This window comes from Aythya ferina (genome assembly GCF_964211825.1).
Source record: "Aythya ferina genome assembly, chromosome: 2".
Classification (NCBI taxonomy): domain Eukaryota; kingdom Metazoa; phylum Chordata; class Aves; order Anseriformes; family Anatidae; genus Aythya; species Aythya ferina.
In genome coordinates, this window is record NC_140297.1 from 105,806,633 (window position 1) to 105,821,137 (window position 14,505).

The window sequence follows — 14,505 nt, forward strand, 5'->3', positions numbered from 1 at the left end:
TTGCAGGAGTCAGAATGAGAATCATTTTTAGGGTTTCCACTTCCTTTTCAGACTGTGTTGAAATAGGGAAATTAACGCCTCAGAAAATGAGTGCTGTATTTTAGCTGTTGTGGGCATGGCAACATTTAAAGATAAATCTCGTAGATTAGATTTAAGATATGTTTATCGTTCATATAAATCAGAAGTACTTTGTAACTGGAAATGACTTACATATGGGAAATCTGTTACAGCTAATTCACTATCAAAAGTTGGCTTGCTTCTTTTAATTCAGAAGAGCAAGCCAAGGCTTGAATGAGGTTTCTAGGTCATTGTGTCCTTTAGGAACCTTTTTCCCTTGAAAGGGAAATCAATATTTGCTAGTGGCTTTCTTCATCCTCTGGGTACACCGCTGTATTTGGAAGAGCGCCTCTGTTTTGGCTGGGGAGGAGGGAGGGAGGGTGTCTGTGCACAGAACTAGTTGTGGGTTTCCTTAAACTTTTCAAACTTATTTGTAATGTTTACAAAGCAGAACCTAAAAGAGGGAAAAAGTAGGGTCAAAAACGTGTGCAAGCATTGCAGCGTGAAACCTCGTTAGGGCCTCAGCAGTTATCTCCTGGCAATAGTACAGCAGCTGCTGCTGGGTGATTAAACTGTTAACAGGGCTGGCTTACGTCACCTTTCCGAGAACACTAGTACCGGTATGTGTGATTTACTATAACAAGATCTTAAGTTTTTCCTGTTGGCAGATGGCATGTAATATTTACAAAGGTCTTGGTTTCTCTCCAGCAGAAACATTTCAGATAAAGTGATACATGAAAGGAAAAAGTAACACTTCAATTTCCAGAGAAAATAGTGCAAGAGGACATATTTTACTTAAGACAGTAGATTTAAGACATGTTTTTGCCTTTGATAATGCTTTTTACTTCATACAGATGCATCGTAAATTCTTTTAAGACTCCTGAGAGTTAAGATGGTGTTGCCTTTCAGCTGGAATGCTAATGAAAACAGACTAACCCAGTAGCTTTCTCATACTTTTGTATTAAAAATAGCTTTTCAGCACACTTTTATCCTCTGTGTGCATATGACTGCATATAAAAGCTAGCAGCTAAAGGAGGTATAATGACTCCAAACCTTACTCCTGGGGTGTGCATGGTGGCTTTAAGAAATTAAAGGTTATCCATATCCAAAGAGTAAGTAATAAAAAAGTTACAACGGGGCTCGTAAAAGGGCCTGTGTATAGCTTGGTATCCCCTCTGACAGTTGCCAGTGGCAGATAGCTGAGTATAAAAGCAGATCAAGGCATAGTAAATGTATTTTTTCCAGGTTTCCAAAAATTTGGAAATTGTTTATAGAATAATATGAGCAATCCACAGAACAAGAGGCTAATTCAGTAACTGTTCCCTGATTCCCCACAGCTTTTTGCCTACTGAGGGTCACATTCACGGATTTCTTCTTACGTAAGCCTTGTGCTGTATAGCCTGGCAGTAGCACAGGGGATTGATCTGATTTAACTAGCGTGGCTGTACAGAATGTGGTAATTAGGAGGTGCTTGCCCAAAGCTCATGGATTTTGTGCGTTTCATAAGATACTTCTCAAAAGGAAGTCAGGGTTTTGGTGTGGCTATCTTTCAGTGAGGGTATGGGAGAGGAAAAGGGGGGCTGACATTTTGACAGCAGCTGTGACGTAAAGCTGCTTTCCTGGGTGAGTTTTGGGGGTTGCACCAGGTGAATGTAGGTGGAAAAACTGGCATTGCACCCAGATTCACTCAGCTCTGGCAGTTGCTTTGTGGAATATCTTTCTGAATTTTGCTGAAGTAACTTTTTTTTTTTTTTTTTTTTTTTTTTTTTAAACCCTGCTCTTATAAGCGGCCTGTGTAGGTGGTTGAGCTTCACAGGGTTCGCAGTCAGTTGGACGATACACAGTTATGGACAAATATTAAATGAAAGATGCTGTTTATTTAATGGAGTCTGATAAGTGGCTGACAAAGGATTATTTACTGTGAACAAGTCTGATTACCAAAATGCCTCCCAGAGGGTGATAAATCGGACTGAAAAGTGCTAAAAAAAAAAAACAAAAAACAAAAAACAATCACAGTGATTTTTTGTTGTGGTATTTTTGTATGGCAGTCTGACCTTTCTTGTGTTAATATTAACTTTTATAAGCAGTCCTTTGACTGCTTCCCTGCCCTCTAAATAGGGGAATTTTCTGTCCTGTCTCTGCAATCATGGGAAAGGTAGAAAACATGTAATTAGATTAGGCTTCGTTTAATTGGAAGATTTGTTAAATAAGTAGTACATCTTTGCCTGTGCCACTTTCTTAGTGTTTCTAATTTTCAATTGTGTTAAACAATAAATTATAAGGACAATTAAGTTCAACAAAGCTTGGTTTGTATTACTGCAAGTAGATTATTATTTTTTTTTTTTTTTAAGCTATGTCAGTTTATGATTCTACCTTGGCCTGTGAAGTTTTAGTTCACTGAAGATCTTGGCATTCTAAACTTCAAGCATGCAGTAAAGTGATCTGGTGTAATACGAGAGAATGTTGCCTGTTGTGGGTTATCGTGCTGTTATATTAAGGAAATACATCTGTTGAGGGATGGATGTGAGCTGTTTTGGTGTGCGCCAAGGGGTTATTTCATTTTGGCGAGTTGGTTTTAGAGAAAAATGGGTATTCCAGTTACTACTCTGTGTTGGAATGCTGAGGGGAGAATAAGATGGGTACGGTTACATTTGTCATTTGGTTATTACTGAAGAATTTATTTTCTAATTGCTTGTCAGACCTAAGCTTGTCTGTTAGTGTATTCATCAATAGGATGCATCATTAATTCTTAAGTTTCTTCTAATTTTAGATGATCACAGTCGAGTAAAACTGCAGAACACAGAAAATGACTATATCAATGCAAGCCTAGTGGTCATAGAAGAAGCCCAGAGATACTATATTTTAACACAGGTAAGCCATACCAATTAGTAAGCAGAATGGGGATTGAAAACATGGGAGAGATGGATTTGTGTGGAAGTAACTTACATTTGGAGGATTCTTTGTCACTGGATATATACCTCATACTAACCTCATTTTATATTTTAATAAAAAGGTAAAAGAGAATATTCAAGTATACATGTATATAGTTAACTATGCATAAAGCTTTTCAAGTATTTCTTGCTGTTCTGTTCTTCAGGAAGTAGGATTTTATACTTCTATACTTTTAAATGTAAACATGAATTTTGAAATAAGGTGTAGAGGTATTTAGTTTTATACTTTTAGACTTCCACTTCTTATAAGTGTAAAAGTATAAAAACAATACTTCTACCCCCTACTTCTTGTTCTCTTCTTCTCTCTCTCTCTGCAGTATCTTTTCTTCTAACTGCATAACAGTGTTGCTGCCCAAATTAAAACATTCCTTCCCGGAATTTTTACTGTTTTCTTTAAACTTCAAAGACTTGGATTATTTGGGCAGTATGGTTACTTTCCTGCATGTCTTTTCTGTCATTTTGTTGATATTTTGTTTAAACTTTTCTAACAGAGGCTTTTTCTTGTTTGACACAGTGACATGTTAACCATGTTCGAACTCTGCTTTACCTATGCATTCTCTGACACATTGTTCTCTTTGCCACACAGGGTCCACTGCCTAATACATGCTGTCATTTTTGGTTAATGGTATGGCAACAAAAAACCAAAGCAGTTGTCATGCTGAACAGGATTGTTGAAAAAGAATCGGTAAGTGGTGTTAGACATTTTACATATGTGGCTCACTTTACAATTTAACTTTAATATAGTTGAACTTTTTGGTATGTTAAAAGAATCAACAAACTTTGACATTGGTGCAATATTTACTATACCATTAAAGAAGTGATGGAGCTAAGACAAAATTCATTTCAGTAGAAACATCACCTAATAAATTTACATCCAGGTGAGAGTAAGGTGTTGAGAAAGGAGAGGGTAGAGACAGAAGTAAGATGGAGTAGAAGCAGTGCAATATCTTCTAAATAGCTATATTAGATTATTTCTTTTGAATCCAGTAGAGCGGTGTCGTTTTTATACAGTAAACAACAAGTGTTTGTAGCAGTGGAGGCAAGCTGCTGCCACCGACCATTTTGACAACTGGTCTAATTATTTTTGATTCTTTACAACTGATGGTACATGTGCAGAATATATCAATTTTCTGTTACTACATAGTTTTTCTACTAATGTGCTGAAAACCACTATAAATTTTAATTATAAATACATGTCACTTTGATTTAATCTTTTTTTTTCCAGAATGGATTTGTTAGCAAAAAGGATTTGACTAGTCCATAAAAAGTCCTTTTTTTTTTTTTTTTTCTTTTTCCTAAGGAAAAGATTTCCTGTGGTAAGCTTGAGTGCAGGGCAGGAGGAGTAAAGAACAAGGAACAGTTTTGCATTGTTTATTAATTCTTTGGTTTTGCTAGAATCTTCCAGTTTTCAGCCAGACGTGGGAAAATTGGCACAATGTGTTGCATCACGTCTGTCAATGTGCAGATGTCCATGTTGGAAGTGCAGGGGGAAAACGTTGCAACAGCTGAGTATAGATCTCTGTCCACTGTAGAGAACTAGGTAGAAAGAGTGGGGAGAGTGAGAATTAAGGTATGTCTCCAAACATGCCAGAACTGAGATGAAAGAAAAGCTGGAATGCGTAACAGCACTTGAAAGAGTCGTCATAATTTGGCTGTAAACATGATGTGGTTTGAGAATTCCTCGAACTAGGAGCAGATCATATGTACTTGAGTTTACTGTGTTATATGACAGGATCTCAGAATCCGCTAATGTGAAGCCCAAGGTGCTAAGATGCTTAACCAGATTTTTTTTCCTTTTTTTTTTTTTTTTAAATAACTTAGGTGAAATGTGCACAGTACTGGCCAACAAAAGAAGAGGATGTTATGACATTTAGTGAAACAGGTTTCCGTGTGAGGCTAGTATCAGAAGACGTCAAATCCTATTACACAGTGCATCTACTTCAATTAGAAAATATCAACGTAAGCTTTTCTCAGTCTGTATATTGCATATTCCTGGCCTTAAATATATAATGAAAGCTATTAAGCATACTGTCACTGCAGGTTTGATCAAGCTTTTACACTAAAAATTGTAATGCATTTCGTTTCTGATAATGTTGAAGATGTAAGTGTGTCATATAAGCAAGTGAGCAAACACCAGTCTATGTGTTAGGAGATAACGCCTTCAGCATTTTTCTATACTTCTGTTTTCCATTTGACAGTACCATTTAGCATGCTGAATTGTAATTGATGGTAGCGGTGATCCTAAGAGGAGCTGTAAGAAATACCCTAAAAGGAGGAACCTAGGATTTGCAGTTTCTGATTTCTTTTGACTATCAGAAATCATACTCAGTAATTCATGGGTTTTTAATGGGACTGTAATTTACCACATAATTTCAGTCCAGCTAACTAAGTTTGGGGGTTGGGGGGGAATTACCACCTGTAGATAGGTAACTTTATCTCCTCTTGCTTACCTCCCCTTTTGCTCCACAGGACCAACCATCCTTTTCTCTTAAAAATTAAGCACTTTGACAATTTAATCAAGTTAAGCACAAAAAAATTGTTCCTGGCCTGAGCTTGGGTTGGAATTTGCTGCTTCTGTTTCAGAGCTGAAGACAGGATTGAAGAGCTTGTCTGTTTGTTCCAGCTATGTCTTGTAAGATATTCTCTCTCCCTATAAACCTTGCCTTATATTAATTGAAAGTGATCATATGGCAAGTTTTATTCAAGGTTGTCTTGTCAGTGGATTTGGGAAAGGAAAGCTCGAAGATATCTTTTTGCATGTTGTTTTATACAACTAAATCTCGACATAATTAATTGAAATTATTTGAATTACAGTAACTAATAATGGCACTTTGAAATAAATACCATTTGTTCATTTGAAACCTCCCTCACGAGATCAACATGATAAAACTTGGCATGTTGTTCCTTGATCTATTCGATGTACGAAGATCTTTATGCAATTCTGTCCTCCTGAGTTGGAGCATTTCTGTCTAGTTGTTGGTTTATTAACAGCAAATACTAAGAAAAGAGGAATAGTGCTTGCAAGATAGCATCTGAGAAAGAATAACTCTCCTTTTCCAAAAAGTGAGACAAGTTTTCCTAATTGCCAAAAAGGCTTTTTGGTTGAATTATTTGGCTGACATTAGCCTGTAGTCTTAGACTTCCTGTTTTTAAAGGATACAATTTTCATGATATATGTCATAACATTAGTTGGAAAATGCAAAAATCACACGAGGAAAGGCCCAACTTATGCTGTAGGTGATGTTTTGATTAAAAGTTTTTCAGCACTTAAATTGCTGGGTTTACTTTGGACTGTTAATGCAGGCCCATCAGTGTTGTATAGACATTCTTCTATGTCATTTAACTCACTGTTACACATACTTGGCAAATGTATTGTACTGAATATTTATTTTTTTAATACCCCAGTGCTCCTATAACCTCCATGAATATTAATTCCAAATAATATGGAAATATTTTGTATATAAAACAGCTAAAAGAAGTAAAACATACTTGGTTACTCAAGCGGGAAAAATGCATAATTCCCAGAATAACACTGCAAATGTTAAGTGAAGCCTTTTGTAAAAAGTTGATAAGTTTTCAGTAAAAACTAGTGGGAATCTGGTATTTGCAGTGACTTGAAACGTGAGCTTAACTATGTTTATGCAACTTACTCTGGAGGGTGCTTTTGTGGGGACAGAATAGTAAACCATCGAGCCACTTGATGCCTGGAATATAAGATGAGTCACAAATAAAATTCTGCACGGACTTCCAAGAATACTTAAGCAATGTTAGCATTTCCATGAAAATACAGAGAACTGAAATTGTCTTTACAATATAGCCATTATGATCTCAAGTAATTTATTTGTATTACGACAAGAAATCTCTCTAATAGACAAGCAAAATAAATATGTATGAAAAAGCGTTTCATGTTCTTACCACTAAAACAAAACCTCTGACTATATACGCTTTTTATTTACTTATTGTTAAAGAGCAGTTAGAAATAGTGGTGGGCTTGGGGGGGGGGTTTGTTTTTTAGGATTAGGTTATGACATTTGGCAGTTGGATTTGTTTAGATCTGGTCTAGGCAAATGTTTGTTTTTGCTGTTGTGGCTGGGATTGCCCCAGAAAAATAGAAGAGATTGTTTATTGATGGTTTTCCAAAAGTTTTGAAAATATTCTAATGCGCTTTGTTTTGCTTGTGATTGTTGCAGAGCTTCCTTATTATTTGCCTGAGCTGATCTGTGTTTTAGAATATAGAAAGGCAGCTTCTGATTTCTACCGTGGTGTGCTGCGTGTCCTCCATCGCTTTGTTTGTGTCAGATGCCTTCTGAAAGTTAACCACTGCTTTCTGCTGTGAGTGTGCACAGTCGCAGCTCTCCTTGAGGGAAGACTGAATGTGAAGGCTTGTGCAAACCCTTTCCTACGTTGGAAAATTGGGAGAGAGGAAAATACAGTGCTTTTATTAAAAATCTGTAATCGTTTACTCGAGAAACTGTTGCCTGTCTGCAACTTAAAGTGAAGTCTTCAAGTGCACTGGAGAATGTTATAGGTGTTTTTGAGAGCCTTTTTTTAAATCTGTAAAATCATCTTACTGGATAAGAGGAAAACTTGTATTTCCAGTAACTTCTGGTGTGGTAGCCAGGTACTGTGGAGAAGGATGCAGTGTGATTTGCCTGTGGAGTATAGCATACCAAATGCTGGTGAGCAAAAAGGGACTGGGTTGGTACTGGGGAATATGGGGGAGCTATGGAAGAGCAAAGGGGCCTCAGTATTTAAGGGAAGCTGGAGATGGGCTGGGTGTGGAAATGAAGCAGTGGAAAGGAATTAAAATTGCTAGGGGGACCTAGATGAGAGTCTCAGGCTGGATTCCTAGAAAAAGGAGCAAATACGAGTACAGCTGGAGAGGTTTGCAAAGAAGATAGTTGCTGGAAGAGAAAGGACTGGAAGAAGTAAACTACATTTGTTGCAACACTGGTGGTAGGAGACCTTAGAGAAGGGTCTGTTGTAATAAATTCCGGGTGGAATCGTGCGTCTTCTGCAAATAGCAAACAGTTGGAGGAGAAAAAAGGAAGTAGCAAAATGGATTCGGAACACAGCACAAAGCCTCTGTGTGTCTGTTGTTGTCAGGTGGAGGTGACATAAGACTCCTTTGTGGCCCTCGCTGACTGGTGCTTCCTGGTTGTTCATCCGCAGGATCCTGCGGTGTGGCTCAAGAAGATAAGATTAGAATTGCTGTTGATTTCCAATATCCAAAACTTTAAATGTACTGAGAAGGCATTTTGCTTCTGGAGCAAACTAATGGTAGGCGATGTTCTGGTATCTCGTGGAATCCTTGCATATGGAAGTGTGTGTGTATGTGGATATACACATAAAATCAGAAATTCCTTCAAGGCCCTGTAGCAATTACATACAGTTTTTTGCTGTTGTGGCTGTATGTGTATGTACATATGTATTTGCTACAGTGATTCGAAGGAATTTCTGAAACATGGCGTACACTTACTTTTACACTTGTGAGAAGCTCTCATATCACTTTCACAAATTGCAGGAGGGATTAGTTCTGCTTCTCATGACCACAGAAAGAAGACTGGGATGTTAGGAAAAGTACTTGACACTAAAGGCATCAACTTCTTTTAAGCATTTTCATCGTATTTCACTCCTTTTCATACTCTCAGATGACTGAACAACCTGAAGTTGTTCTGAGACTTTTGTACCCTTTTTGGTTTTGGACGGTTTGACACTCACTGTAAAAAGATTGCGATAAGGCTCATTTTGTTGTGAGTTCATCTGATTGCATTATATCATTTTTCTGCTCGAGTCCTTGTGTAGATGTTTGTTTGTATTGCGACGCTGCTGCTGGTGTTGCCAGCAGTCAGTGGAGAACCTGTGCAGTGTGGTGATAACTTTCCAAGTTAACCAGTTCTAGCAGTGGTAGTTACTGGCTGTAAGCTTATCTCAGTATTTCATGAAGTCTTCTCTTGAATGGTTTGATGCTTATTGAAGTTGTCTGTTTTAATATTGTCCCATAATTTTTCTAGGAGTTCGTCAAGTAGCTGGTCTTATAGAATAAATCCTGCAAGAATATGTTGTAGTTACTGTAGATAAGCTGCTTCTCAGTTCTCAAGCAGAAGAGCGTTCTCTGCATGTAAAAATTTATACTATTTATAGATCTGGTAAATTCATACTGCCTGTCTGAATCTTGAAGCCCAGCTTTTTTCTTTAAAATAATATCTGGCTTCTTGGTAACATTTTAAATAGAAGTGGTTGTTCCTGAAATTGAATTTCTGTTGGTCAACAGTTGTGAATCTTCAGCAAGCCAAACCTTCTCTCTCTAGAGTCTTGCACAAATTCATGTAAGTGATACCTGTGGTGCAAGCTAGCCACATCGCCTAGTAACAGGGGGAGCTCTCTAAGAAAGAATGGTACAGATAGTCACATAAAGACAGGATTTCAGTTGTACAGCTTGACTGCCAAGCACCACTTGAAAGAGTTTTTCTGTCTGAGAGAAAATGTGGGAGGTTTGAAATAGTCAAATGGGATTTGGCTGTACTGCAAGTTCAAAGAACACCAGCCAGTTTCAGTGCTCTGAAATCGGAATTGCAAAGAAAGATGAAGAGACTAGATATTTTTAAATGAGCTGAAGTGAAGGAAAATTGTGAAAGGGATAAAGCTTTTTTTTTTTTTTTTTTTTTTAAAAAAAAAAAAAAAGGGGGGGGGATAAAGCAGTATGGAGAAAAAGAAAAATAATTCTGTGGGCCAGAGCTGTATGAGACGTACAGCAGCAGTTAGATCCTTCCTTTAGGCACACCTGTTCTCAGATTAGTAGTGTATGTGCAGGGTGGTGCCTGGGCATGTGCGTGAAGCCCTGCTGTGTTTTTTTTTTGTTTTGTTTTAGAATGAGGATACACCTAGTGCTTGATACAGTCTAGGATTTAAAAAACAAAAACAAAACAAAAAAAACAACAAAAAAAAAACAACACATCACCTGTATTTTTAATAGATAAGCGATGGTTTTGTTATCTTGAGGTGTAAGGGAGGCTTTGTATTTAAAAATCCTCGGCGGGGAGTATTAATTGCCACTTTCAGGATCATCTAGATTCAGAAGAAACAAAACTTCTCTTTACCTAATACATACGTTTACCTCCTCTCCCTGGTTTTCCTTTCTTTTGTTTGTAAATCAATGCAGTATTTTCCTTAGAAATGAAAGAAATCGCGTAGCATGTTACCTTCTTTAAGATTTTATCATTTCCAGACTTCTTACGAAGAATATACATCCTTCATGATGCTTAAAAAAATCAGCCATTTCAGTTCATAAGTGAGCTTACTCGCTAGTTCAAAACCTAGATACAGAAGACCAGTAATATAATCGCAGCAGAAAACACAAACTTTTAGAAATACTTCCTTTCAGACAAATAAGAAAGAGAAATCACCACTTTATTTACGCAATTTAGGAGGCTTTCGTAGGTTTACCCTCTTATCTCACTGCAGACTCATGTACAAAATATGATGGTTCAGACTTGGTCCACATTAAGCTCTTAGCCAAAAGATGAAATATTCCTGTAAAATGTGCATTTGAGAATGACTGAAGTCATGCCAATATTCCCTGTTTTCTTTGAATCATTCTTGCAGCATCAGGCATTGAAGGCAAAAGACAAAATATGAGACTATTTTTTTTACTGTGGTTAACTATGAACTGAATAATTTTAGTTTAACAAGGGGTTTTCATAAGTTGTCCCTTACAAGAAGTTAAAACAGGCCGAGCAGGAGATGAACCGTAGAACTTACTTGAATTACATAGGTATATTTTGGTGGTGCTGAAAAAGAAAACTGGATTTTCTGAAATATCCTGGCATTTTAAATCTACTTCTGTTTCAAATTTGTGGAGATTTGTGTAGGTTTAAATCTATGGAAAAACAGACAAAATGGAGGGATGGTAAAAATAAGGAAACCTTTCTAAAATTCATGAACTAAATTGGTGATCAAATTGTCTCAAAATTGCTGTAAAAATAAAAGAAGAGAGGCAAGGGGTAGTATTTTATAGAATTCACTTCAGATTTGCTGCTAAGATATGATCCAAATTTGTGATCAAAGCTTTTCAGGATACTTACAGGCTCTCTTACTGTCATTTCATTACTTGCACTTAGTTGGTTGTGTTCGCAAAGAGAGGGGGAAACGTTGCATCGTGTTAAAATCTGTATTTCCTTACACTGGGTGAATGCTTCAAGCTGGGTCTCACAGCCTGGTTACTACAGGCCTTTGCCACAAAGCTTCCTGCTGTTGTATCATTAGTATAAAGGAGATGCTGATACCTCTTGGTATTAAAACTTGCTTTGAACAGGAGTGGAGAGTGCTTACAATGCTGATGGGTATTTTTTCAGTCCTGTCAATGCTAGCAGCCTTGTAACTTGCTGTCAGCCATTAAGCTGCATTAATGGCTGAAAAAGGGATGTTTTGGGGCAGGAAGTAAAACAAACAAAATATTAACACTGGAAGCTTGAGAAGAGGAAAAAAATGTTTGGTAATAGTTGCAAAGGGGAAAAACTACTAACGTGGATGAAGAACTGCTTCAAATTGCAGTGCTGGGTGCCCTCCAACAGCAAGATCCTGGGTTGTTTGTCGAAGTGGGAGGTTTGAAATAGAGAGTAGCTATTGATTTGGATTGGGGAAATGTGTGCTAACTAAACAAATGTGGAGTACTCTCTAGTTGCATTGTTTATTTGTTTTCACTTCTAGAGTGGCGAGTCCAGGATGATATCTCATTTTCATTATACTACGTGGCCAGATTTTGGAGTTCCTGAATCCCCAGCTTCATTCCTCAACTTCCTTTTTAAAGTCAGAGAATCTGGCTCACTAAGTCCTGAGCACGGACCTGCAGTAGTTCACTGTAGTGCGGGGATAGGACGATCCGGCACGTTTTCATTAGTAGACACTTGTCTTGTTCTGGTAAGTGATCAGTTGATTTGTCACCACTTCCCTTCCCCTGACACCCTGCCTTTCTTCCCCATTTTTGGTTGGAAGGCTTTAGAAGCACTGAAGTTAATGATGTCAGTGAGAACTTTGGTTAGGGCATCACACTTCTTTTTTTCTTCATGTTTTAATAGCTTAAAAACACAAGCCTTGCAATACATTTACAAATCCCTCTTGAAGTACTTTACACGTTTTCACAGCTTCCTGGAAAGTAAATAAGAAGCACTCTTTTATGTGAGATGTGTGTAGAATAGATGGAGGTTTTGGTTTTTAGATATTAATTTAGGCTTGCGAACCGTGTCCTCTGTAATCGCTCATAATTTGAGCATATTATACATGTATATGTTAAGTATTTATTTAACAAGTATTTAAGGTTTTGTTGGATTTTCTGAAATTCTAGATTCTGACTTTGGTTAGGCTTGGTATTACTGAGCAGTATAACATGGGGTTAAGCCAGATACGATTTCATTAGATTGGAGGATTGGAGCACCTGTCATATGAGGACAGGCTGAGAGAACCGGGCCTGTTTAGCTTGGAAAAGAGAAGGCTGAGGGGAAACCTCATCAGTGCATATAAATATCTGAGGGGAGCATGTCGAGGATGGAGCCAGTCTCCTTTCAGTTGTACCCAGCGAGAGGATGAGAGGTAGTGGGCATAGACTGAAGCACGAGAGGTTCGGCTGAATATGAGGAAGCATTTCTTCACTGTGAGGGTGACAGAGCACTGGAACGGGTTGCCCAGAGAGGTTGTGGTATCTTGTTCTCCAGAGATACTCAAACGCCGCATGGATGCCATTCTGCACAATGTGCTCTAGGTGATCCTGCTCAGCAGGGGGGCTGGACTGATCTTCAGAGGTCCCTTCCAGCCCTGCCCATTCTGTGATTTAAGTTACGAAACAGTCATCTTATGTTTTGGGTAGGCCCTCTCAATTTATTCATTATTTTTCTGCAGACTTTCTTTTTTTCTGTGTTCATAAAAAACATAATGTGAACTGTGATGCAAGTATACATTAATACTAAAAACTCAAGTGAACCTTGCAACAAGCACAGGTATGCAGTTAAAAATGCCCCACGAATGTGTAGTATGGGGAAAAAATGCGTGTTGCTTGAATTAGAGAATCTGCTTTAATTAAAGAAACCTCTGCTTCATTCATTCCAAATTGCCATTCTGTTCAGGAGCAATAGGAAATACTGTTTTATGGTTCTTACTGTGACAGTCTTTTTTTTTTTAAAAAACAAAAACAAAAAAAAAACAGTTGTGTTGAAGTTCAAATTTATGTGTGAATAAGGCATATCTAGATTTTTAAGACTTGATATGAGGGTACTGATTTATTTGGTTAAAACATGATCATAGATTTGTTCATTATAAGCTTTCATTAATGGTTTACTTTTTTTCCTGTGAAAACGATTTAGAAACTTGGAGATGTTAATTTCTTACATAACTAATATAAACGTAATGTGAAGAAATTTCTTTTTTTTTTCAAATTGTGACTCATTTTTTAATTGTAATTATTTTTTGTATGTTGTCTTTATCCGTACCTGTGACACTTTCAATATAACCTTCTTTACAGATGGAAAAAAAGGACCCATTTTCTGTAGATATTAAGAAGGTATTACTGGATATGAGAAAATACCGAATGGGACTTATTCAGACACCAGATCAACTAAGGTTTTCATATATGGCTGTAATAGAAGGAGCAAAGTTTATTATGGGGGATTCAACTATACAGGTAAATATTTCCACGTGTTTAAGCATAAAGAGTAGAATGCCAACAGTAGCTTAAAAATGAGCTCCGAACTATTTTAAAACAAGCATTCTGTGAGACTTAAATGAACTGCCTTTTTCAATAGATGCCTTGAAGGTATTAGAGGTGTATCTGATTAGCCTTTTCTAGCTGCTAAACTCTTAATCCTATGTAATTGTCTCCTCTGAGATAAAGTACAAAAATAGCTCATTACCCTGGTTTTGGAAGGGTTAAATCAATATCTTCAATACTATAAAGCAAAAGCAACAGTCGGTATCGCTTGGAAAAGATAGTAAAGATCTCTGCTGTGTTTCTTGATCCTTGCTAGAAGTTTATCTAACAGTAAAATTGCCTGATGCTACAGGTAAGTTTTATTAGTATAGCTTATTTTTTTGTATCCTTTGCAACTTGTGTTAGAGTTACTAGAATGTAGCTGAATGTAATGAGTTTCAGGGCAGCGATTACGGTATCTCACCAGTACATTGGTGTCGTTTGTGATACTTACAGTGGCTACAGCTGCTTTTAATGTCTGGTGCTGGGGGTGGAGGGAGGACCAGAAGGAGAGGTTGTTTAACAGACTTAATTCTGCTTTCATATGCTAGGGTTTTTTTAATGATTTTGCTGGTTTGTTAAAATCGTGAATGAAGCAGATGAGCCGAAACACGTTTCCTCTTCTGTGGTTCAAACGCTGCTAACCAACGCCTAGGGAGTTTGCTGCTGGTGTGAACACCTGTACCAAGTGCCTAGAACACTGCGTGATTCATCTTAACGTGTACAGTAGTTTAACCTCCTTACTTTCTGGAGCATTCT

The 14,505-nt window shown here is 37.5% G+C and overlaps 1 protein-coding gene across 13 annotated transcripts in view; it reads left to right on the forward strand.

Annotated features, from left to right (window-relative positions):
• Positions 1-14,505, forward strand: part of PTPN2 (protein tyrosine phosphatase non-receptor type 2) — a 30,974-nt gene that overhangs the window by 7,542 nt on the left and 8,927 nt on the right. For 4 of the 13 annotated variants that reach the window (XM_084511063.1, XM_084511067.1, XM_084511064.1 and 1 more), the window contains 5 exons: positions 2,828-2,928; positions 3,595-3,693; positions 4,830-4,967; positions 11,718-11,927; positions 13,522-13,680. In XM_084511063.1, the coding sequence (XP_084367189.1) occupies positions 2,828-2,928; positions 3,595-3,693; positions 4,830-4,967; positions 11,718-11,927; positions 13,522-13,680 (707 nt within the window). Of the gene's footprint in view, positions 1-768; positions 1,170-1,874; positions 2,622-2,811; positions 2,929-3,594; positions 3,694-4,829; positions 4,968-11,717; positions 11,928-13,521; positions 13,681-14,505 lie in introns of those variants that run through there. The other 9 variants (XM_084511058.1, XM_084511065.1, XM_084511066.1 and 6 more) reach the window with 6 other exon arrangements.